The sequence below is a fragment of the Pituophis catenifer genome, unplaced genomic scaffold (genome assembly GCF_029215685.1).
Source record: "Pituophis catenifer annectens isolate HBS135680 unplaced genomic scaffold, rPitCat1.0.hap2 SCAF_2, whole genome shotgun sequence".
Classification (NCBI taxonomy): domain Eukaryota; kingdom Metazoa; phylum Chordata; class Lepidosauria; order Squamata; family Colubridae; genus Pituophis; species Pituophis catenifer.
The window spans coordinates 15,769,323-15,795,081 of NW_027256882.1; the positions used below are offsets into that span (position 1 = coordinate 15,769,323).

General features: G+C 42.2%; 2 protein-coding genes across 3 annotated transcripts in view; both read left to right on the forward strand.

Moving 5' to 3' along the window:
- The window catches only part of LOC139311782 (zinc finger protein 850-like), a 300,225-nt gene that overhangs the window by 25,238 nt on the left and 249,228 nt on the right, over positions 1-25,759 (forward strand). Inside the window, exons 1-2 of one of the 2 annotated variants that reach the window (XM_070936294.1) lie at positions 34-781; positions 23,315-23,336. In XM_070936294.1, the coding sequence (XP_070792395.1) occupies positions 88-781; positions 23,315-23,336 (716 nt within the window). In that variant the 5' untranslated portion in view covers positions 34-87. Of the gene's footprint in view, positions 1-9; positions 825-23,314; positions 23,337-25,759 lie in introns of those variants that run through there. The other variant, XM_070936296.1, reaches the window with a different exon arrangement.
- Positions 11,020-16,462, forward strand: LOC139313444 (vomeronasal type-2 receptor 26-like; the record flags this gene model as incomplete). The annotated part of the gene is made up of 4 exons (XM_070939055.1): positions 11,020-11,081; positions 12,030-12,293; positions 14,591-14,882; positions 16,187-16,462. Coding segments are annotated over exons 1-4 (894 nt in total), but the record flags the coding sequence as incomplete, so codon positions are not given.

Sequence of the window (25,759 nt, forward strand, 5' to 3'; positions counted from 1 at the left end):
TGTGCCGAGTGTGGAAAGGGCTTCACGGTGAGAGGTCACCTGATCAACCACGAAAGAATCCACACGGGGGAGAAGCCCTTCAGGTGCATGGACTGCGGCAAGAGCTTCAGTCATAACAGTGCCCTTTCTCGTCACGAAAGGACCCACACGGGGGAGAAGCCCTTCAAGTGCACGGACTGTGGGAAGGGCTTCTGTCACGGAGGCAAACTTCGGGTCCACGAAAGAATCCACACAGGGGAGAAGCCGTTTAAATGTACGGAGTGTGGAAAGGGCTTCAGCATGACAGGACACCTTGCGAATCACGAAAGGATCCACACGGGGGAGAAGCCCTTTAAGTGCACGGACTGCGGCAAGAGCTTCAATCAAAACAGCAGCCTTATGACCCACAAAAGAATCCACACAGGGGAGAAGCCATATCACTGTCTGGAGTGTGGCAAGAGCTTTAGTCACAACAGTGCCCTTACTCGTCACGAAAGGACCCACACTGGTGAGAAACCTTTCGAGTGCCCGGACTGTGGAAAGAGTTTCAGTCAAAACAGCAGCCTAATGACCCACAAAAGAATCCACACGGGGGAGAAGCCATATCGTTGTTTGGAGTGTGGAAAAAGCTTTAGTCACAACAGTGCCCTTACGCGTCACGAAAGGACCCACACCGGGGAGAAACCATTTGAATGCCCGGACTGTGGGAAAAGCTTCAGTCAGAATAGCAGCCTTATGACCCACAGAAGAATCCACACGGGGGAGAAGCCATATCAGTGTCCGGAGTGTGGAAAGAGCTTCTGTCAGAGTGGTCAATATATGATGCACAAAAGGATCCACACGGGATAGAAGCCAAATTCATGGTGCGCGCATACAACTTTATTCAGGTAGTAAATTATGAAACAGAAAAATCGACCAGAGAAAAGCCGTCTGGATCATTGGAGTGCAGAAAGAGGAATTTTGCTTCAAATAAAAGGTCAAGGGAGAAATATTTGAATATGTAATAGTGATGTTACTGTGCATGAGGTAATCGGTGTAATTATAAATGCATTGGAGTGAGGGAAGAGTTATAAAAGGACTCCAGATAGTGCTTGACTATTCATTTAGAGATTGTTCAGTCACAATAGCATTGAAAAAAGTGATTAATGATCAGTCCTCGCACTTATGACCATTGTAGCATTCCCATGGTCATGTGATCAAAATTCGGGCTTTTGGCAACTGAAGTGTATTTACGATGGTTGCACTGTCCCTTTCTTGCAACCAGATAGCTGCTAACTCTACAGTCCTTTGACCAATTTCTGGGTGGGGTTCCTGCCCCTAAACTGTACATTGGTGGGTAGTATACCCTGTTTCCCCTAAAATAAGACATTCCCTGATAATAAGCCCAATCGGGCTTTTGAGCGCATGCGCTAAAATAAGCCCCCCCCCAAAAAATAAGCCCTCCCTGAAAATATTTAAATGCATGCACAGCCGGTTTCCGCTATTTCCTCTGGTTAGGGTTAGGGAGACAGAGCTGGAAATCAGGTAAGATCGGGTGAAATGCTCCCGGTTCGAACTGGATCGCCTGATCCGGTAGCGATGGAGGCGGGTGGTTTGGAGAACCGGTAGCAAAAATCCCTGCTCCCCACTGCCCAGCTGAGACAAGCAATCATCCGAGGCTTTTTAAAATATTTTTAAAAGCATTTTTTATACAACCTCTTTGGCCGAAAAAATGCTTTTAAAAGTTTTTTAAAAAGCCTCTGATGATCGCACGGCTCAGCTGGGATCATCAGAGGCTTTTAAAAGCATTTTTTCTACAACCTCTTCGGCCAAAGAGGTTATAGATAAAATGTTTTTAAAAGGAAAAAAAGCCTCTGCCGATCAGGCAAGTCAGCTGAGATCGTCAGAGGCTTTAAAAGCATTTTTTAAACAACCTCTTCAGACGAAGAGGTTGTAGAAAAATGGTTTTAAAAGAAAAAAAAAAAAAGTTGGCCACGCCCACAGTCATATTACCCCTCCCCACCAAGCCACGCCCACAGAACCGGTAGTAACAAATTTTACATTTCACCACTGGGTAAGATGGCCCCATCTTGCTCCACACACCCCAAAATAATAAAACATCTCGGAAAAGAAGGCCAAGCACTTATTTCAGGGGTCAAAAAAAATATAAGGGTCTTATTTTCGGGGAAATATGGTATTTAATAATTACCCAAGTATTACATTTATTATTTCATCCTAATTTTAATCTTGTCTTTTGGCCATAACCATTTTCTATCCAAATCAGCCAACCTTGCTCATAATTCACATACCACTTCCCTGGCATCGTAGATAACATGTTGAAATCTTTGTTGATATGCGAGATTATATCACATTGATATAGAATCACATTTTTAACACAATAGCAATAGCACTTAGACTTATAGACCGCTTCACAGTGCTTTACAGCCCTCTCTAAACGGTTTACAGAGTCAGCATCTGGCCCCCAACAATCTGGGTCCTCATTTTACCGATCTCGGAAGGATGGAAGGCTCAATCAACCTTGAGTCAGTCAGAATCAAACTGCACTCAACCGGCAGTCAGCAGAAATAGCCTGCAGTACTGCATTTTAACCACTGTGCCAGCACAGCTCATAATATTAATAATCATAGTAACCCATTGCCACCCTCACTAGAAAACTGGCATCCACCCAAGGCCACCCATCCTTGCTTGGGTGGTTAAAAGATGCAGTAACCTACTCAAACACAGTAAAAAAAATCTTCCTCCTCCGTTAATTTTGGCATTTTTACATCTTGGAGTCTGGCTTCCCTACTGTTCTGCCCCAGCTTCGGATTCCCAGAGAATGTGACACACACCAAGCTTCACAAACACTGTTTAATTCCAAACAAACCCCTTTCAAGAATGTAGGCTTCCCGTGCAAAGGGTCCTTATCAAAATTATTAAGAACAAAGTCCGACAAAGGTTGGCAACCAGCCCAGAAAACCAGACATGAGAAGTCGCTCGCTCTCCAAGATGCTCTGTAGTAATGAGACGTTTCTAGCAAGAAAGCACTAGCTGCATGCGACTTAAATAGGCTAAGGGAGTGGCCAATTATCCTCAAGCCCTACTCTTGAGTAGACTTCCTCCTCCTGAGTAGCCACTCCTGCCTTTTGGCAGCCCTGCGTGCTCGAGCATTGAGGAGAGGCTCCTCCACTTCGCTCTCTCCACTGGAAGGAGCCTCTGGAGATTCTGAAGGCCCTGGCTGAGTCTCTGCCTCTGGCATCACATCCTCTTCGGCCTCCTCGCTGTCCGACGCGAGCGCCGGCTGCGCAGGCTGCTGGCGCGACACCACACCAGCCTCCTCGTCGGGATCAGCCACGATCTGCACAGGCCGCTGCAAAGCCTCCCTGCAAAGCCACTTATCTTAGCTACACCCTTTCTTCATAATGCTATATTCGCATTTTTTGTAATGATATTATCCCAAGAATCAGGATCTAATGAATTTTCTAGTTGTTCCAATCTTCCTGGTGTCTTAATATTAGGTTAAGACCAGTGGTGAAATCTAAAATTTGTTACTATCGGTTCTGTGGGCGTGGCTTGGTGGGGGGGGTAATGTGACTGGGTGGTGTGGCCAATTTTTTTTTTTTACTTTTAAAACCATTTTTTCCACAACCTCTTCGGTGAATTTTTTCTACAACCTCTTTGAAAAAAATGCTTTCAAAAGGCTCAGACGATCCCAGCTGAGTTGCCTGATCGGCAGAGACTTTTTTTCTTTTAAATGCCTCTGCCGATCAGGCAACTCAGCTTGGATCGTCAGAGGCATTTAAAAGAAAAAAAGGGTTTTTTTCTTTTAAAAGCCTTTGATGATCCCAGCTGAGCCGCGCGATCATCAGAGGCTTTTTTTTTTTTTACTTTTAAAAGTATTATTTCGGCCGAAGAGGTTGTAGAAAAAATGCTTTTAAAAGTAAAAAAAAAAACCTCTGATAATTATGCGGCTCAGCTGAGCGTGGGGGGGGGCAGGGATTTTTGCTATCGGTTCTCTGAACCACCGGCCTCCATCGCTACCAGATCGGATGATCTGGTCCAAACTGGGAGCATTTCACCCCTAGTTAAGACTGAAAAGCTGCTTTCACAGATGGAGCAGTGCTCTCGGCATCCCCAGCAGTAAGACAGTCACTTCCATCTTTACTTGCCTAGTATAAACTCTGATTCGTAGTCTTGTTTCTGAAGCCAATATGCTGGGCAGTGCTTCCAGCATTAGACCTAGAATACATGAACGAGTCTCTCCTTCTAATGGCCAATTCTTTCCCCTTTTTTTCATTCCTAGCACTTTTGGGTCACATTGAGTCTGAGACAATCCCATTGCTGCCACCAATCGTGGGGTTGTTTTCTTGAACCACCAACAATCAGATTGACCTGGACTCAGTAGACAAAGCTCTGGAAACTTGGACAGTTGATTAGGTTTTTGTATCTTCCTTTGATGGCTAAGGGACGCAGTGGTTCAGTGGCTATGATGCTGAGCTTGTTGATCGAAAGGTTGGCAGTTCAGCGGTTCGAATCACTAGTACTGTGTAATGGGGTGAGCTCCCGTTACTTGTCCCAGCTTCTGCCGACCTAGCAGTTCGAAAGCATGTAAAAAATGCAAGTAGAAAAGTAGGGACCACCTTTGGTGAGAAGGTAACAGAGTTCTGTGCTCCTTTGGCGCTTAGTCATGCTTGCCACATGACCATGGAGATGTCTTCGGACAGTGCTGGCTCTTCGGCTTTGAAATGGAGATGAGCACTACCCCCTACAGTCGGGAATGACTAGCACACATGTGCCAGGGCAACATTTACATTTACCTTGCTGGCTAGGGGAAATTTTTATTTTTCAAAAGGAAAGTTTACAAATAAAAAGGAACTGTAAATTATAAATCTGTTCAGAAACTAATCTATATTAACTATTTTCTACAAGCTGTTTAGCTACGTTATATTCTTTAAAGTCCAATTTAGACTTAGACTTAGAATAACTCTATTGTCACTTTGAATGTACACTAGTCGGCATATATTAAAAAGGAAATTTCGTTGCATACAGCTCAAAGGGTCACCAACTCCAATATACACTACATGAACATGATAAATAAATAAATACAAAATTATGCATATACCCACCAGTATATTACATGATACAGAGAAACAACACAGTCTAGTTTGGATGTATGCATGTACATGGTGAGAGAAACAAATCTTGTGAGTTTACCAGACGGGTGGCATAGGGAACAAAGCTGTCACAGAATCTGGAAGTCCTGCTAGAAATATTTCAAAACTTCCAGAGGGAGCAGCAGAAACAGACTGTGAAATGGGCGTGTGGATCCTCTTAAAAATGTTATAGTTTCACTATAATCTCACATCTTTCTATTCTATATGTCTGATAGATTTATTTATTGCTGACCTCTCAATTTCTCCGGTCTTAATCCGTATATATTCTTAGGGTTATTCTCTGTAGGGGTATGCTCCTTTTTAACATAATTCAATCTGTCAATTCAAATTTGTTTTCTATTTCGCTCCTGTCCAAATCTTGATATTTTCCCTCCCACTTTTTTTTTACTTGTTTGTCCTTGGCTGGGATTCTTGATTCTTCTCTTATGAATATTGGTTCCAACTGAGAGAAACGGTTTTGGAGAACTTTTCCCTCGTATAGTTCCGAGGGAAGGAAATAAATCTCTTTCTACTCAGCTGTCTCAGCTGCTATCTGCTTTCCTTTTGCCTCTTCTCACTAGGGAAGCTTGTCTTTTAATCTGCCTCTTTATTTTTATATTTTTTATTTACAAATTTTTTATTTTTTTATTTTTTACAAACATATCAATGCGTGAACAGCATGGCACCTGGGTGTCATACATTCCAATACAAACAAAACTAATAGAATTAATCATAGTTATTACATTCAATCAATTTATATATTTCTAATAATGATACACATTTATATTAAATTGCAATCTCTCATTATTCAATTATTCCACATTTTCTCATTATTACTTTATTTTATTGTATAAAAGTGTATACACTAATACTCCCCCTTCTCTTATTTCTATGACTTATTCTACCTTTTAATCATGTCACCCTTTATTCTATCCTACATAATTTTCTTGTCATGTCACCTACCTAAAAAAATGAAAAGAAAGAGAAAGAAAAGGAAAAGCAAACCAGAACAACAGCAAAAAAGAGAAATAATCTATCCATCGTCTCTTGCCCATTTCAATACTTCAATTGCTCTGCTTTTTTTACTTGCCTCCCATATTCCTCTCTTGGATCTTTATCTTTGTCTGCATCTGCTTCTTGGCTATTCAATCTAATTAATCAGCCTCTTTATTGACACCTGGGTTTTGGCTCGGTTTATTCAGCCTCCTCTTTGTAAGGCTCATGGCAACATAAATGCATACTTTACATCTGGACACCAATTTATGGAATATATTAAAATCATTTGACCAGCAATAGTATTTAGACTTATATACCGCTTCACACTGCTTTACAGCCTTCTCTAAGCAGTTTACAGAGTCAGCATATTGCCCCCAACAATCTGGGTCCTCATTTTTACTGACCTTGGAAGGATGGAAGGCTGAGTATAGTAGAAATCAGAAGCTGGAGAAATGTCCTTTCATCCTGGATATTTTCAGATGGAAACTAAAAGATTGAATTATAAGCATCAGATGTGCAGATGAAAGTTGAAGAATTCAAGGATGGAGGTAATTACAGCTGAAGGATAATCAGAATACACCTAATTTACTAAAAAGAATAAAGTACAAACTGAACACACTTAAATTACTGAAGAAAAGAGAACCCACTATGAGAAATTATAAAAAGACATTGTGGAATGATTGATTGATTGATTGATTCGATTTATATGCCGCCCTTCTCCAGAGACTCAGGGCGGCTTACAATGTGTTAAGCAATAGCCTTCATACTTTTGTATATACCTGCTTAGTAGGGCTTTTGGCCCCCTCTAAGCGGTGTTCTTTTTTATACAAAGTCAGCTTATTGCCCCCACAATCCGAGTCCTCATTTTACCTACCTCGAAAGGATGGAAGGCTGAATCAACCTTGCAGGAAGAAAATCCAGAATTTAAAACAAAAGATCCTTTTTTTTTTTAAGTAGCCAGGAAAAATGGAGATGAAAATTTCAGAGGCAAGAAAGTTAAAGAACGATTTGATACAGCCTTTCAACCATCAACCAAGAAAAGGCAAGAAAAATGCCTCAGTCATGTCGATAAATAGGAAATTAGCAAAAGGAAAAATGCTTTTAAGAGGGTCAGCTTTTGCCAATAAGTAGAGAATAGTATGCTGTAATTGATTAGGTCAATGGTTTCTAAATTCCTTTTAAAAATTATTGTATTATAAATACAAGTAGTACATTATATTATTGGGTACAGTGGTATTTATACATTATTGACTAGAGATTATTAACACTAATGTTTTGGATAACTTAAACCTTTAAAGATAAAGAAGTTTATTTCAGTATTAACTATGATTTCTGAAATGACAATGTTGATAAGCCTGAAGTTGTGTAAATTTTACATCCAAAGCTAAATGTGGCATTAATTAAACTACTGGAAAATACACCCAACTCTTTGTTAAACAACAACGGTTTTTGTCTTTATATTGTTACTAAGATTTCCATTGAATTGTTACTTATTGTTTGTGCATATTAAAGGGAAAAAAAAGAGACAAAACAAACAATGACAAAAATAAATAGTTTTAAAATAGAAGTTATTTGGTTTCTAAATTCCTGGTTTTTTATGCCTCTACCAAAGAATAAAGTCATTCCTGCGCTTTGAAAGGCATTGGGACTCTTCAAAAGTTAAGTGAGAAGGGTGTTTGCCTGGTGGGGTGAGAATCAGGCCCTAAGGCCTGGAAGGATCCGGGGGGAAGTGAGGGAAAGGTCTGTTTGGAGCCAAGGCACAGGAAGTGGAGCATGGGACATTTGAGGCCTTGGGAGGGCCAGAGCAGGCAAGCCTAGACTAGGCCTTCAATGGCCTCTCTCGTCCAGGAGGCACCCCATGCGCCACTTAACGACTTGCATATTCATTTTAAACAGATTTACAGGCGTGGAAGGGACCTTGTAGGTCATCTAGTCCAACCCCACACCCAAGCAAGTGACCCTACACCAGTGATGGCTAACCTTTTTGCTGTTGCGTGCCAAAAATAGGGGAAACATGGGGGGGTCGTGCGCACACGTGCCCACACCCATAATTCAATGCCCCCCGTGCATGCACACACGACCCCCCCCCTTTCCCTCTGCTTTTGGCATCCAACTGCAAAATGGTTAGTGGTGGGCCCGGTAGGCCCGTTTTTCACCTTCCTCAGGCTCCAGAGGCTTTCTTGGCGCCTGGGGAGGGCAAAAACAGCCTTCCCCATTCCCCCAGAGGCCCTCCAGAGGCCGGAAATGGCCCGTTTCCCGACTTCCGGTGGGACCCCAAGGCCCAAAAATCAGCTGGAGCTGAGCTAGGGCAATGCTCGTGTGCCCACAGATATGGCTCCAAGTGCCACCTCTGGCACGCTTGCCATAGGTTTGCCATCACGGCCCTACACCATTTCTGACAGATGGCAGTCCAGTCTCCTCTTGAAAGCTTCTAGTGATGAAGCTGCCACAATTTCTGAAGGCAACTTCTGTTCCATTGGTTGATTGCTCTCACTGTCAGAAAATTCCTCCTTATTTCTAGGTTGAATCTCTCCTGGATCAGTTTCCATCCATTATTCCTTATCTGGCCTTCAGGTGCCTTGGAAAATAGTTTGAACCCCTCTTCTCTGTGGAAGCCCCTCAAATATTGGAACACTGCTATCATATCATCCTTAGTCCTTCATTTCATTAAACCAGACATACCCAATTCCAGCAACCGTTCTTCATATGTTTTAGCCTCCAGCCCCCTAATCATCTTGGTTGCTCCTCTCTGCACTTTTTCTAGCGTCTCAACCTCTTTTTTATAGCGTGTGAATTATTTCATGCTTCAGAAGGTTCCTGCTGCTAAAGCAGCTTTTTCCACACTGCAAGGATCTATAACGTTTCTCTACTGCGTGGATCCATTTATGGCAAGTTAGATGACAGCTTGAAATGAAATGTTTTCCACACGCCAGGCATTTATATGGTTTCTCTCTGGTGTGAAGCCTGTTTTGTGGTGTAAAACCAGTACTACGAGGGAAGCATGGGATCCTTTTAAATATTTATTTCCTCTCTGACAGAAGCCCTTTCCACATTCCACACATTTATACGATTTCTCTCCTGTGTTGATCCTTTTGTGGGAAATAAAACCACTCCTTTCACTTAGACTTTTCCCACACACTGTGCATTCATATGGTTTCTCTCTGAGAAGGAATTCTTAGACGTCGCATAAAAATATTCCTGTGAGCGAAGCTCTTTTCCATAGTCTGGGACGTACAGTTAGTCCTTGATTTACAACCACAATTGAATCCAAAATTTTGGGTGGCTCAGTGAGACGTGTTAAGTGCATTTTGCCTCACTTTATGACCTTTCTTGACACAGTTGTTAAGTGAATCTCTGCAGTGGTTAGATTTGTAACATTTGGGAGCCCTCATGTGCTGCCTGCATCCCGCGGATGGAGGACTTGTTTATGTGGCCCGGTTTCTAATATGTCGCAACCCGGTGCCAGTCCATGGACCGGGGGTTGGAGACCCCTCCCATAAAGGAGTGGCTGCCTATGAACACCAATTGGAATGAGTCTTGGAGAAAGGAACTGAACCAGCGCAATACTACACCACCCAGGCCCAAATCTCATAGCTGGCCCCAAAGAATACCATGGCTGATGGTATCGAAAGTTACAGAGAGGTCAAGGAGAGCAAGTATGAATGCACTACCTCATCCCACTCTTGTCACTCTCATCTACATGTTGAAAGAAAAAAAAACTGGGTCTGGTTCCAAGCTGGGAGAAAGAAGCTGGAAATAAAATGGGGGCTGATTGGAAAGAAGGACTCTGTTTATTGATAAGCAGAACCAACAACAGCATTAAGTTCTGGGACAGCTGACATTGGCTTGTTGAGTACATGGATTTTTATTCTGAGAGGTTGCTAGGGGATTGTCCAATGTACCGAGCCTTGTGTCTTTTGCTATTCTAATGGTGGTGGATTATTCCTATTATGTCTTAAAAGGTCGCATCCTGTTGAAGGGAAACAATAATAAGGATATAATAAATAATACTAGGATATGATATACTGGTATACTAGATTCTGTAACCATTAGGTTCCTGTAATACACATATGCCTTTGTATTTGTATCTCCTGTAACAAACATATTCTGTTATTAGGCCTGTAACGTATCTGGTATTTGTCAAACATGTGTCCCTGCCATTTGACCTGAACCCATATCAATCTTCTCCCTGTTTTTTTTCTTGTGCCATCTAAGAGCATGGTACGTATCTCCAAGGCATAATTTACACCTCAGTCTTAATTTACGTTGATCTGGATAGACTCCTACTTTCCAGGGCCAGGGGGCCTAAGTGGCCAATTGAGTAAACAAAGAAATGCTCAAGATGACTAATTGGGAAGTTTCTATTCCCCCTTGCAGGGCAACAAGGAATGCACGGGCCTGGATTGGGAGGCCAGAGTTGGGTACTAAACTGACGTCTCCGAGGGTATAAAAGGACGCCATACCTTCCCCAAGGTGTGGCTATTTCCTCGCATGCATTGTATCTGTATGTTCTGGATATAGTTCCACCAGTATTTTGTTTTTGGCCATAAATAAAATCTGTTTTGTTTTTTTTGCAAGCCTCGTCTTGAGTCTCTCTCTTTGGCATTCTGGTGACTCAAGTGTATTTTGGGACCTTACACTGTCCTTAGAATTTGGTTGGGGGAATGCAAATTCTTAATAATCAGCTGGAGCTGAAGGTGTTTTGTTTGTGAATAGATTGGCCCAGTCTTTCTTAATGGGCCCCAAATAATCCATCTCTAAAAACTTCAAGCATCTGCTGGAGGCTGTTGGGGCTGCTTTCTGCCTTTGTTAAGATTTGTCTCCATTTCTCCTTTGGGGAAATACAATATTCTGCCTCTTTTAAGATCCCCCAAAATATTTCATTCTCTGGGCCAGGGGGTTTCCTACATACATGCCCGATCAATGCAGTTACTGCCCCATAATCCAGCCTGAAACCCCACGGACAGGGATCCAGTAATTTTGGACACTAAATTTCTCCAATTATGTCTCTGTGCCTCAAGCTACAGCAAGAGGTCACAGAGGAGATCCTTCTCCCTATTATTATCAACACCATGGTCATTTGCCTGTTATTTTCCTCACTCATTCTCCAGAGATTCCAAAGATTGCCGTTGACATAAACATCAGATAGAGGAGCAACGCTAATACTAGTTTGCATCAGAAATCCTGGGTAAATAAATGTCCCCAACGCGACAAAGGACTTGGGATAAGGCTAACAAGAGGCCAGGGACTATGCTGGCCGATGTATTCTCATCCCTTTTAGATATGTAATGCCTCATCTGGGCCCTGTCTGAATTTGGAAAAGCATTGTTGGAAGAAAAATCCATCTGGTTCAGTTCCAAGAAACAGAGGCTGAAAAGGCTGACTGGAAAGAAGGTTTAATGATGAACAGAACCATCAGGGTTTATGGTTCCGGTGCCACTGACAAAATGGTTGAATGAGTGGGATGGATCTTTATAGGTTTCTGTGACTTTCATATTTGAACTGTTCTGGGAGTGGGGCAATAAAGGGGCTGAAAGGGTGCTGGGCAATTCATATTGTGATCCTGTGTTGGATCTTGGGTGAGGGTCTGCTTTCTAATCCTACCATTCTGCCTATGTTCAAACCTTGATGCAGGGAGTTTCAAAATACCCTGTCTTGAAGGCATTACCAAATCCACATTTCTAAAAGCTGGCCTCCTCAGTTTCTGCTTGGGGGCCATTAAGAAAGACTTGAGTCTGCTTTCTGTCTTTTAAGAGCATGTTTCTCCATTTCTCCCTTTGGGGAAATATAATATTTTGCCTCTTTTAATATTCCCCAAATATTTCATTCTTCTAGGGGGTGGGTGCTGACTTTCTACACCATTGAAGCTTGACGTCTTGCCAAAGAGCATTTGTCTTGTTCTCGTTCTCACCCTTCTTCTAGCCATCAAATTAAAGCTTTCAGAATGCAGAGAGCCAAACCGGACAGATCAAAAACGATCCTCTTGCTACTACTGCTGCTGCTGTTGCCCAGTAAAATCTCCGGGATGCTTCCAGCCAAATGTCCCTTATCTTTGGGGAGAGATGAAGAAGAGATATTGAATTACTACAGGCCAGGAGACTATCTCATTGGTGGGCTGATCTCGGCAACCAAAGCTTGGTTTCTACAGCACAGTTTCCGCGAAACTCCCTCAGTTAAATTCTTCTTGTAAGTCGCCCTGTGGCCAATTCCACTTGGCCGATTTCTAAAGCTGTAGCCTTCTCAAACTGATTTCTTTTGAATTTTTAAAGGAAGGTGCCAAAATAGAGTTCTGGAATGTCTCTCGCATTTAAACATTTGTTTCTATCTAATGTATCTGTCTGATTCCTTGAAATATCAGTTCCTTGGTTTTGATCTCAATTTCTCTAGCACTACTGCAAACATGTCTGCTCATTCTTGTAACGGAGCTTCCAGCAGATCTCAAAACATAAATCTCATTGCTTAAGTGTGAATACCACTTTATAATGCCTTGGGAAAGCCACACTTGGAATGCTGCATTCAGTTTTGGTCGCCACGATGTAAAAAAGATGTGGAGACTCTAGAAAGAGTGCAGAGAAGAGCAACAAAGATGATTAGGGGACTGGGGGCTAAAACATATGAAGAACGGTTGCAGGAACTGGGTATGTCTAGTTTAATGAGAAGAAGGACTAGCAGTGTTCCAATATCTCAGGGGTTGCCACAAAGAAGAAGGAGTCAAGCTATTCTCCAAAGCCCCTGAGGGCAGGACAAGAAGCAATGGGTGGAAACTAATCAAGGAGAGAAGCAACCTAGAACTAAGGAGAAATTTCCTGACAGTTAGAACAATTAATCAGTGGAACAACTTGCCTCCAGAAGTTGTGAATGCTCCAACACTGGAAGTTTTTAAGAAGATGTTGGATCACCATTTGTCTGAAGTGGTGTAGGGTTTCCTGCCTAGGCAGGGGGCTGGACTAGAAGACCTCCAAGGTCCCTTCCAACTCTGTTATTCTATTTTCTACTTCTCTGGGGAAAACACATGTTTCTTTGTCCTTTTAAGTGGCTTGATAGTACCTGCTTTGCAGAACATTCTGAACAGACAGTGATCGTGCATTCAGGGTAGATAAAGTTGAATGTCTATGGAGATTCTCAATCATCCAGGTCATGATTGTCCCAAAGGTTCTTTTTTTGTTGTTGTTTCAAGAGGCAACTTGGACTTTCTGGCAGTGACATCTCTGGAAAGAGACCCAAACATCACCATCCTGCCAGCTGATAAAGGAAGATGCACGGTCATCCTGAACACAGATGACTACAAGACCAAGGCAAACAGTCTTTTGAAGGACACTGCTACAAGTGAAATTCTGAAGAGAGACCCCACCAGTAGTTACAAGGAAAAGGTCATTGATTTCTTGAAACACCTACTAAAAGGCAATATTACCCTCTTTACTCTGGGGAAGCTACCCCATGCATATATGGGCTCTCCAAAATCCAGAGCTCCATCGAGAAAGTCCAGTTGCCTCTTGGGGAGGGGGAAAAAAGCACTTTTGGGATAAAGTTGAACGGGATAATTGTCATCTCATTAGCTACAGTCTCCTCAGTCGACACAAAGTAATGGAAGGTGGAAATTCCTTCTGAAGATTAAAACGAAAGGAGAATATACTTTGGAACTGAAAGGGAATCTTCATGTAGGGAGGGAGGTGGATCTTTATCCAAACTCTTCATCCGAAGAAGCAGTCACAAGATCAGTCAACTTAGAGAGAGGTTTGCAGATGATGTACCCTAACACAGATCCAGCTTCTGCTGTTGGTTTTGCTGATTAAAATACAGGTATTCCTTCACCTAGTTAGGACCATAACTGAGCCCAACATTTCTGTTGTTAAGTGAGACACTAATTAAGTGAGTTTCGTGCCCTTTTACGACCTTTCTTACCACAGTTGTTCAGTGAATCGCTGCAGTGGATAAGTTAGTAACCTGGTTGTTAAGTGAATCTGGCTTCCCCGTGGACTTTGCTTGTCAGAAGGTTGCAAAAGGGGATCCCATGACCCTGGGACACATCAACGGTCATAAGTATGAACCAATTGCCAAGCACCTGAATTTTGATCCCATGATCATGGGGACCGGGAGCATTTCACCCCTGGTTGTAAGTCAAGGACTACCTGTATTGGATGAAATATCTCAGAGTCTCCTATTTGGGCACCTTCTTAGAGCTATTTCAACAGAGCTGGAGGTCTACCTCTCGTGGGTACATGTTTCCTTTGTGGCTAGTGAATCCTTATGAGAAGAGGTTGAATTATTTGCTTTTGAATTCCAGAATTCTATAAGAGTAAGAATTCTATGATAGGATACATGAATTTGCACCATGTACAGTGTAAAATTCATATCTAACTTAAGATTTTAATGAATAAAAGTATTATGTGCAAAAGGGCCTGATCCATTGGCAGAAGAAGAGGCAGGGGGCTTTGGAAAATTACATTTGTTACTGAAGTCACGTTTTTCACATTCTTCTTCAGGAAAGGACCTACAGACTATTGGAACATCCTCTCCTTCTACTTTGCCATTCGGGACATCAACTGGGATCCCAAGGTTTTACCTAATATCACTCTGGGCTACAACATCCATGACAACTATTTCAACAAGATCATAACATCAGATGCTTTACTGGATCAACTTTCGACCGGGCAGACCAATGTCCCAAATTATAGATGTGGAAAACCAAGAAACCTCCTCGCTGTCCTTGAAGGGGCCAACTCTGACATCTCCAACCAGATTTCAACCATGCTGGGCACCTACAAAATCCCACAGGTAGGGATTTCTCTGACTATGATCTCTTTGGACTTCTTTTTCCTTCCTTTCTATTGTGACAGACCTAATTGTGTCACGTGGTCAAACTGTATATTGATGCACTAACTTCCCAGTCCGGATCAGATACCTACGTTGGCTCCTTGCAAAATGAATATTCACCAGAATCTAACAGAAAGATCTGCCATCTCTGAGCAGAGCAAGCAAAGCAAGCAAAAAATTGTCGGCTTGATCAAAAATGATCTTTTGGAGAAGCATAAGCTTCTCCAAAGGATCCTCTTTGATAGAGCTGACCATTTATTATTATTTGGATTTTCCATTAAAGATGGCACCACCAATGGCAGCCTCAGTGAAATGCTCGGTAGTTGTCTCTTATGATTAATGATTGTAACTATGATTTATGACCTATGACCTATCACTTTGTTGTTGTATGTGTGCACACTGAGAGCTTATGCAGTGGAGATAAATTCCTTGTGTGTCCAATCACACCGGGACAATAAAGAATTCTATTCTGTTCCGTTCCATACCATTCTTCTCTTCTGTTCTGTTCTGTTCTGTTCTGTTCTGTTCTGTTCTGTTCTGTTCTGTTCTGTTCTGTTCTGTTCTGTTCTATTCTATTCTGTTCTACTCTAATTCCATTCCATTCCACTCTGTTTTCTATTTTCTATTATTATAATGCTATGCTATGCCATGCTATATTCTATTTTATTCCTATTCCTATTCTCACCATCCTCCCAAGTTGGCTGAGGGGCACTTCAGCCTTCCTTTGTGCTCACAAAGTGCAGGATCAGATCAAAAGAGGAAAAGTTTCAGAGAAAGTGAAATTCAGAATAAATCTGGTGTCTTTCTAGCACTTGGGAATTTTGGTTTCAGAACCTAATTGGGTGGCTGAAATTCTTTATTTATTCTCTCTTGGGATAATCACAGATTTTCTGTGGCATAGCAATAGCACCAGCGCTTAGACTTATACAGGTAGTCCTCGACTTAGGACCAGAATTGAGCCCAGAATTTATGTTGCTAAGTTCTCTTTCTTTCCCTCCCTCCCTTTCTTCTTCTTTTCTGTCTCCTTCCTTCTCTCCCTTTCTTCTCCACTCCTTCTCTTTCTCTTCTCTTCTCTTCTCTTCTCTTCTCTTCTCTTCTCTTCTCTTCTCTTCTCTTCTCTTCTCTTCTCTACTCTACTCTACTCTATTCTACTCTACTCTACTCTACTCTACTCTACTCTTCCCCCTCCCCTTCTCTTCTCTTCTCCTCCTTGGAGAAGTGGAATTGGCATTCCACTTGCTGAAACTTCTTCCTTTCTGTTTCAGATCAGTTATACTTTCGTTTCGCAAGTTTTCAGTGACAAAATACTCTTCCCTTTTTTCTACCATATGGTCCCGAAAGAAGGAGCGCACTACCCAGGGATTGTCCAACTGCTTCTGCACTTCGGGTGGACTTTGGTAGGGCTCCTTGCTCCAAATACCAATACCGGAGAGAGAGCCATGAAGACTTTGAGCCCAATGCTGCTAAAGAACGGCATTTGTGTTGTTATAACACAAACTTTTTCTGAGGAAGCCAGCTATATGGTCATCCAGTCTGCTCTGTTCCAGAGATGGAGTCAAGTCAATGTCTTTGTTTACTGTGCTGAGGTGAGCTCTTTCCTTCAAGGATTATATCTGATTCACAAAACGGCGGAAAGCTTGATCCAGCCCGTTGTAGGCAAAGTCTTAATAATCACAGCCTTGTGGGATGTCTCATTGCCACTGCTCAATAACGAACTCTCTTTCCAGTACTTCCATGGGTTTTTCTCTTTCCTCATCCAGTCACACGACGCGATGAAATTTGATTTTCAGGTCCCTTATTCTGCTATCGAGCAATTTGTGAATTGGTCGTTTAACTGTAATGATACAAAACAGGCTCTCTCCGTGAAAGAATGGAGAAGATGCATGGAAAAAGAGCAACTGGACACTCTGTCTGAAGAGGAGATCGAAACAATCTTGTCTCTAGACAGGTTCTACATTCATGATACCATCTGGGCTGTTGCCCGTTCTTTAGATGCTGCCTATTTGTCCAGATCCAAAAAGATGGAGGTGAAGCATGGCAACAGAAGAGGTGCTCCAACGTTGGAACCGTGGCAGGTATTTTCCCTCCTGTACCTGGGAATCCATTCTCCAATTCCTTCATGTTAGCCATTTTGAAAACTTAGCCCATCCTTAGACTCTCTCTCTCTCTCTTACTGCTTATCTTTCACCCCATTGTTTCTACTATTATCCTTTCCTAATTATTTACTTTTGCTCCCTTGCAAAATTTTTATCCTTATTGGACCCTGGAAGAACTTGCAACAGGTAGCAAAGGGGGTCTTCTACAAATTAAGGTCAAATTTATTTTTATTAGATCTACATCGTAGCTTTCGTTCAAACACTCAAGTCTTAGAGGGTGCTGGAAACTCCGTAATTTTCTTGATGCTCAGAAATTATTATGAATGCTAAGGTTAGGTATATTTTATGGTTATAGCAATAGAACCTTGCAAATCTGAACGTATTCCCTCTTTTCCTTTATCTTCATGAGAACTAGGAAGATTCAAGTTTGAAATGCTTTCTCAGGGTGCACTTCTGGGCCAGACTCAAATTGCTTTTATCTGACTATTGTCTTGGTTGTGTCTCTTTCTCCTTCTTCTTCAAGATTATTCTTACTGCCCATTACAGGGGGCTAGTCCTTGCCTTTTGTCCCAACTTCTCAATTTTGCCTGCAGGCCTGGGACTTCATAGTCATTGTCCATCTAACTTCTTACAGGATTGACCCTGTTTCATTTCTACATTAGTCAAAGTTGGCTAGGCAGAGCCAGATTTTTTATATTTGATATACTGTATGCATCCTCTTTATATATTTCTTAAATAGATAAGTCTTAAATATGTCTTCAGATTAACTCACAAATATGTGTATGCATTTCAATTCTAAATAATACCTTTTAAAAGCCATTTTACTGTAAAAAGATTTTATATTAGCTTCATTTATTATATCGGGGTTATTTATATGTAAATGCCATTGACATTTTTTGCCTTTATTTTATTTATTTATTTATTTATTTTATTTATTAATTTAATTTGTATACCGCCCTTCTCCCAGAAGGGACTCAGGGCGGTGAACAGCCAAAATTAAAAAACATACAAATACAAAAGTTAAGATAATTAAAAAGAATTAAATCACTGGCTTCCCAATTTAAAACCCCCAAATCCATAAAAATTTAAAATCCCAATTAAAAACCATTTAGGCTAGGCCGGCTTGATGGAATAAAAACGTCTTCAGAGCTTTACGGAAGGTCCAGAGGTCCGGGATCAATCGTATTCCAGGAGGCAGCTCATTCCACAGGGCGGGTGCCCCCACAGAGAAGACTCTCCCCCCCTGGGGACCGCCAGCCGACATTGCCTGACCGACGGCACCCTGAGGAGGCCCTCTCTGTGAGAGCGTATTGGCCGGTGGGAGGTTATCGGTAGCAGCAGGCGGTCTCACAAATACCCTGGCCCTAAGCCATGGAGCGCTTTAAAGATGAGAACCAACACCTTAAAGCGCACCCAGAAGACCACCGGGAGCCAATGCAGCTCGCGCAGGAGAGGTGTCACGTGGGAGCACCATGTCGCTCCCAAAATATTTTTTTTGTTTGGTACAACTTACTTATGGCATATCTTTTGAAATTAGAATTTATTAAAAGATGCCTGGAGCAGGAAATGTAGATGAATTTTTTAACTGCGTGGTAAGGCTATTGTAATTAAGTTGGTGACCACCTGATGATTTTCATGATTCTCCCGAATGTGCAACATTCAATAATCAGGCTCAATTTATGAAACCCAATGTTGTCAACACAGGTTGCGGGATTTAGCAACAAAACAATGTACAGGCAGTCCTTGAGTTACAACCGCAGTTGAGCCCAAAATTTATGTTGCTAAGTGAAACATTTGTTAAGTTAATTTCACAACTTTCCTTGCCACAGGTGTTAAGGGAATCAATGCATTTGTTAAATTAGTAACTTAGGTTGTTAAGCGAATCTGGCTCCCACATTGACTTTGCTGGCCAGAAGGTCGCAAAAGAGGATTGCATGACCAGGGGACTGCAGCTGTCAAAAAGATGAAGCATCTGAATTTTGATCACGTGACCCTGGGGATGCTGCAATGGTCGTAAGTGTGAAAAATGGTCATAAGTCACTTTTCCAACGCCATTGTAACTTTCAACGGTCACATTAAATATATCAATATGTCTAGCAGATGTCTAGAACAATCCCTGAACTGTAAAAGATGCGATTACGAAATGGGCGGCTGAGATAAGAAATGTTACTTCGTGTTTTCTACAGGCTGCAGTTTTCTCTTCCACTTTAGCTTCATCCTCTCCTTCAGAGCTCCAGGTTTCACAATTCTTCCATGAAAGGGGTACGTTTGGATGAGACGGGAGTGCTAACAGCCGACTTTGACATAATAAATTGGGTCGTCGTCTCCAACGAGAAAATGACAAGAGTCAAATTTGCAACGCTGGAGAGCCAGGGAGCTGAAAACTTCAAATTTATTATTAGCCAGGATGGTATTGAGGACTTGAATTGGCTTAACAAGGTAGGTGTTATGTATTGTATATAGTTGTCAGTTGAAGTTCTCAGTCTGGTCCTCAGTTGGAGCGGGAAAATACTCTCTCCTGATTGGTTGTGGGCTGATCAGCTTCCCTATAAAAGGAGCTGTGTTAGCCAGGGAGCAACAGTTGCCTCACAGGCAGTATTGAATAAACAGCTGTTAGAAATCATTTGGCCTCACCTCCATTCTTCACCCAGAACATAACAGTAGGGAAATTTAATTGCTTCACTTCACTGTGTGCTGGTCTTTGAAGAACATTGGTAGATCTTCCAAGCAGTTGCTTCCAATATTAGTCAGGGTCAAATAAGTGGACTCTCTTCAATAAGATAGAGGGCATTTTTCTTAGCTCTGCTTTTCGGGCCAGCAAGAGAAATAATGCTGCATGAGATACTTTGTCCTCCATTACTGAGCTGAGCTTGTTGATTGAAAGGTTGGCAGTTCAGTGGTTTGAATCCCTAGTGCCGCATAACGGGGTGAGCTCCTGTGACTTGTCCCAGCTTCTGCCAACCTAGCAGTTCGAAAGCACCTAAAAAATGCAAGTAGAAAAATAGGGACCACCTTTGGTGGGAAGGTAACAGCATTCCGTGCATCTTCGGCATCGAGACATGCCGGCCACATGACCACAGAGACGTCTTCGGACAGCGCTGGCTTTTTGGCTTTGAAACGGAGATGAGCACCATCCCTTAGAGTCGGAAACAACTAGCACATATGTGCGAGGGGAACCTTTACCTTTACCTTAAAGTGACAATAAAGTTATTTTAAGTCTAAGTCCTTAGACTTAGTAAGCCTTGGTTTACTTTCCTTGATCTTTTCTCTTTGTGTGTGTAGACTTTCCCTCCTTCCCAGTGTGTGGAAAATTGCCGGCCCGGATCCATCAAGGTGGCCCGTGAAAGCGAACCTGTTTGTTGCTACGATTGTGTTCCTTGCGCAGAGGGGACTATGTCTACTCAACATGGTAAGAAGGAGAGTTTAGGGGGGGAAATTTATTTATTTATTTGTTTGTTTGTTTATTTATTTATTTATTTATTATTTAAATTTTTATACCGCCCTTCTCCCGAGGGACTCAGGGCGGTGCACAGCCACAATAAAATACATAAATCCATAAAATTTAAAAACAATTTAAAACATATTAACTAATTTTGGCCCTATATTAAAACTAAAACACCCATTAAAATTCGTTATAAAGCCAGCCCAGCCTGTTGAAACAGTAGAGTCTTAAGGGCACTGCGAAAGGTACGTAGGTCAGGGATCATACGAACCTCTGGGGGCAATTCGTTCCAGAGGGCAGATGCCCCCACAGAGAAGGCTCTCCCCCTGGGGATCGCCAGTCGATATTGTTTGACCGATGGCACCCTGAGGAGTCCCTCTCTGTGGGAGCATATTGGCCAGTGGGAGGCTATCGGTGGCAGAAGGCATTCTCGTAAGTACCCAGGTCCTAAGCCATGGAGCGCTTTGAAGGTGTTAACCAGCACCTTGAATCTCACCGGAAGACCACCGGGAGCCAGTGCAGCTTGCACAGGAGCAGTGTTACATGGGTGCGCCGTGTCGCTCCCATAATCACCCGCGCGGCTGCATTCTGGACCAGTTGGAGCCTCCGAGTGCTCTTCAAGGGGAGCCCCATGTAGAGAGCAGTACAGTAGTCCAGACGGGAAGTGAAAATGGGCTTACACAGACAGTTTTCAGTGAGAAAGTATCAGTAGACATTCCTTAACGATGGTCAAGTTACGACAATCTTGGAAATGGTATTTTATGGCCTGTAAAGCACTTCAGCCATTATAAAACATTGTGTTGCCCACCAATCACACGACTGCATTTTAGGCACTTGGCAATCGACTCATATTTATAATCAGCTGAAGGATCCTCTGGCCACATGATCACATTTTGCGTCTTTTTTTTTTTTTTGCTAATTTCTGGCAAAAAATGCCCATTCAGAAGAATTGATACACTTAAAAAACATACGATTTGTTTAACGACCAGAATAAAAAAAGAGATTGTAAAAGCAACCATGGAAATGAAAATGCATGGGGAAAATGTAACGGTAGCAGGTTTGAGGTTACTTGTCTACAGTGTTGGAATAGATAAGGAAAATATCACCTTAATATCAACACAGCAAACAATGAGAAAAGGTAACTGTGTGATGCAAAGTTTTCCAGACTTCATCCATGTCAGGGCATTTATTAATCCCATGTTTGGCTCTGGGACTAATCACCCTGGTTTGATTAGAGGAGATGGATCAAGGCTCCTCCTTGTTTGCAATATTCTGAAAAGAAACGCGAAGAAAAGTTTCTAATAAAACTCATTTATTTGTTATAAAGAAAATAAAACACCTCACTAACTAAGAAAAGTTAATTGTTACATTTTGAAAGTAAATCGGGCCAGCTGCCTTTCAGCAACCGGCACTCCCGTGGCATGAGAACAAAGGAAAGAGTGTGTGAAGCAAGTGAAAGAATGCGGACATGCGTAGTAGAATACTGATAAGGAACTTGGCAAACTACAGTAAGTCTATTAGTCCAAAAATAATGAAGCTCAGCTGGGAAATAAAAAAACGCAGTGACAATCCATACTACTGACTGCCACAGTTCTCCATTCCCAGAAACATGCAGGATATCAGTTATGCATTTTCTGGCTCTTGAATCATGAGTGATTAGTTTCCCCTAAACTCCATTGAAGATATTATCTAACCTGGTAATGAAACATTCATAAGGGACGCAGTGGTTCAGTGGCTAAGACGATCGAAAGCTCAGTGAGCTTATCGATCGAAAGGTCGGCAGTTCAGCAGTTCGAATCCCTAGTGCCGTGTAATGGGGTGAGCTCCTGTTACTTGTCCCAGCTCCTGCCAATCTAGCCGTTGTAAAAAAATGCAAGTAGAAAAATAGGGACCACCTTTGGTGGGAAGGTAACAGGGTTCTGTGCGCCTTTGGCATTTAGTCATGCCGGCCACATGACCACGGAGATGTCTTTGGACCGCGCTGGCTCTTTGGCTTTGAAACGGAGATGAGTACCGCCACCTAGAGTCAGGAACGACTAGCACATATGTGCGAGGGGAACCTTTACCTTTTAATGAAATATTGAAAAACCAACCCATAAGCTTGGAGAATGAACCTTCACCCTCAATCATGAGTTTAAATCATGAATGTAAAAGAATAATGTTTTTCCTCTTTTCAGATGCAGAGAAATGCACCAAATGTCCAGAAGATGAGTATCCAAATGAAGACCGAGATCAATGTGTCCCTAAAATTATAAATTTTCTGAGCTATCAAGGACATTTGGGGATCATCTTAGCTTCGATTTCCCTCTTCTTGTCCTTAATGACAGGCTTTATGTTAGGAATCTTCATTAAATTCCTAGAAACTCCCATTGTCAAAGCCAACAACCGGGACCTCTCTTATGTCCTCCTCGTCTCCCTCCTGCTTTCTTTCTTGTCCTGCTTCCTCTTCATTGGCCGGCCAAGCAAAGCCACCTGTCTCCTCCGCCAAACAGCCTTCAGCATCATCTTCTCGGTTGCTGTCTCTTCTGTCTTGGCCAAAACAATCACGGTGGTGATGGCCTTCCTGGCCACAAAGCCAGGGAATCGGGTAAGGAGATGGCTGGGAAAGAGCTTCACCAACAGTCTCATTCTTCTCTGTTCTAGTGTCCAAATTGTTCTGTGCTCCTCTTGGTTAGGGCTACAGCCCCCATTTCCGGACTCTGATAAGAACTCTCAGCCAGGAGAAATCCTCCTGCTGTGCAATGAAGGCTCTCTTGCTATGTTCTATGGTGCTCTTGGCTACATGGGCTTCCTGGCTGCCATCTGTTTTGTGGTGGCTTTCCTGGCCAGGAATCTGCCTGGGGCCTTCAACGAAGCCAAGCTGATCACCTTCAGCATGCTGGTCTTCTGCAGCGTTTGGGTGTCCTTCGTGCCTACCTACCTGAGCACCAAGGGGAAGTACATGGTGGCTGTGCAGGTCTTCTCCATCTTGGCCTCCAGTGCTGGGCTGCTGAGCTGCATCTTCTTCCCCAAGTGTTACATTATTGTACTAAGGCCTGATCTGAATACAAAAGAGCATTTAACAATAAAAATAAAATAGAAAAGTGATCCTTACATAAGGATACTTCAAGAGTGTTATCTAAAATCATCCATTCATATTTAATAATTGGTCATATTATCAATCAGCATCTCCCCCTCTTCATCCCACCCCATTTGTGCTTAGATAATATTTAAGTAATTCTTCTTGGGATATAATTTGTTTGTTTAGGTGTGTGTTTTACATTTCTAAAATAGACACAACGCTTCTTATACATGTTAGTTTTCCATAATAAAAAGATTGAATTGTCGTATGAAACAAATGAGTCATGTTCATTAAGTGGCATAAAGAAGAATGGAACTGAGAGTTATCACAGGCCCAGAGGTCCCATATCAATTCAGATTTTTCAAGCACCATCTTTTGTATGTAGTCTGCCAAGTTCCGAGTAATGAACCCAAACAATCCAACAACTCTGAAACTTTCGGCTTTCTCAAAAGAATTGCTTTATTGAGTACATCATTTTGGCACGTTTGAAATGCAAAACCAGCTCTGGCTATTTCCCGTGCTTTCAGTATAATTAAAGAACAGACAGCTCCTTCCATCCTTGTCACAAGTCACGTTGTCCAATTAGGTATTCTGGAGTCTCCTTGGTAACCTCTTCCAGTCTCTGGCCAACACCTGGTAGGTGTCAACTCTGAAGCTGATCTGGCTGGAGCCATCTTGGAGCTTTAGTGATGCCACACTGCAACGAGGGATAGGGAGGGGGGGGATTAGAGATAGCTGGGGTTGTGTAGTCAAAATAAAATACCTTCTCTTGGGAACCAAGGACGTTCTCACACCTGGCCGGAGGAAGGAGGAGTGATGTCACCAGACCAGCGGACGCTGCCTTGATTGGACCATGTGACTGATTGTTTGGGGTTGAGGGGATTTTTTTTTTACTTTTAATTAGGTGAAAACCAAGAGTTGGTTTTTTTTTCATGTTTTTTTATTATTAAATTTTTTTTTAACATACATGAATCATAATATATAATATAACAATATACACAATACAAACAATCAACGAGTGCTCTCCCACCCCTCGGGATCATTCCTGCTTCCAAAATCTTAACCCTTCTTCTGGTGGTGGTATCCCCCTTCCTCCAGAAAACACATATATTAGGAACTGTTTCCAGATTCCATTGAATTCATTTACTTTCATTATGCCCCTCCTTACTTTAATATTACAAGTCAATTTATCATTTATGGCAATATCCCATACTTCCTTATACCATTGGTATAAGATACATCTACCACCAAGAGTTGGTTTTCACCAGTTATGTGCCAATATGATATTTCCAATAAAGCTATTCTTTGAGGAATCCACCCGCCTCAGAGTTTTTGCTTGCAATGGATCTATTTCTTGGGACCCTGATAGTAGGATGACCTTGGTTCCCACAAGATAGTGAGTTGTTGATGTCTGGTCTGACATTCCAAAGCTCCCTTCTCCCCTCAAATTGTGTCAAGCTGAGAAACAGAGAAAATGGCTGTGACGTGCCCGATCTGTTTTGAAGTTGACATAGTCCTCAACATATGACAACAGTGGGGAACAGCATTTCTGTTTCTAAGCAAGGCAGTTGTAAAGTGAGTCATGCCCAATTTTATGACTTTTTTGGCCACAGTTAAGCAAATCACTACATTTGTTAAATGAATCATTCAGTTGTTTAAGCAAATCCAGCTTTTTATTTTTTTTTATTTTTTTTATTTATTTAATTTATATACCGCCCTTCTCCCGAAGGACTCAGGGCGGTGAATAGCCATAATAAAAACAATGTACAAAAATAGAATTTAAAAGCAGCCTAAAATAATTAAATCATAGGCCGAATTTAAAACTCTCATTTTAAAACCAATTTTTAAAACCCCATTAAAACCCCCATTAAAATAATTTATCCCATCGGAGCGGCTTGCTGGAATAACAGGGTCTTCACTGCACAACGGAAGGCGCGGAGGTCAGGGATCCTTCGTATGTCCAGGGGTAATTCATTCCAGAGGGCAGGGGCCCCCACAGAGAAGGCTCTCCCCTTGGGGGTCGCCAGTCTACATTGTTTGGCTGACAGCACCCTGAGGAGGCCCTCTCTGTGTGAGCATACCGGTCGTTGACATTGACTCTGCTTATTGGGAAGCCAGCTGGGAAAGTCACAAATGGCAATCACATGACCCCCGGGATCCTACAGCCATTCCTAAATACATGCCAGTTGCCGACAGTTCTGATCATGGGGATGCTGCAACAGTCATAAATAGGAGGACT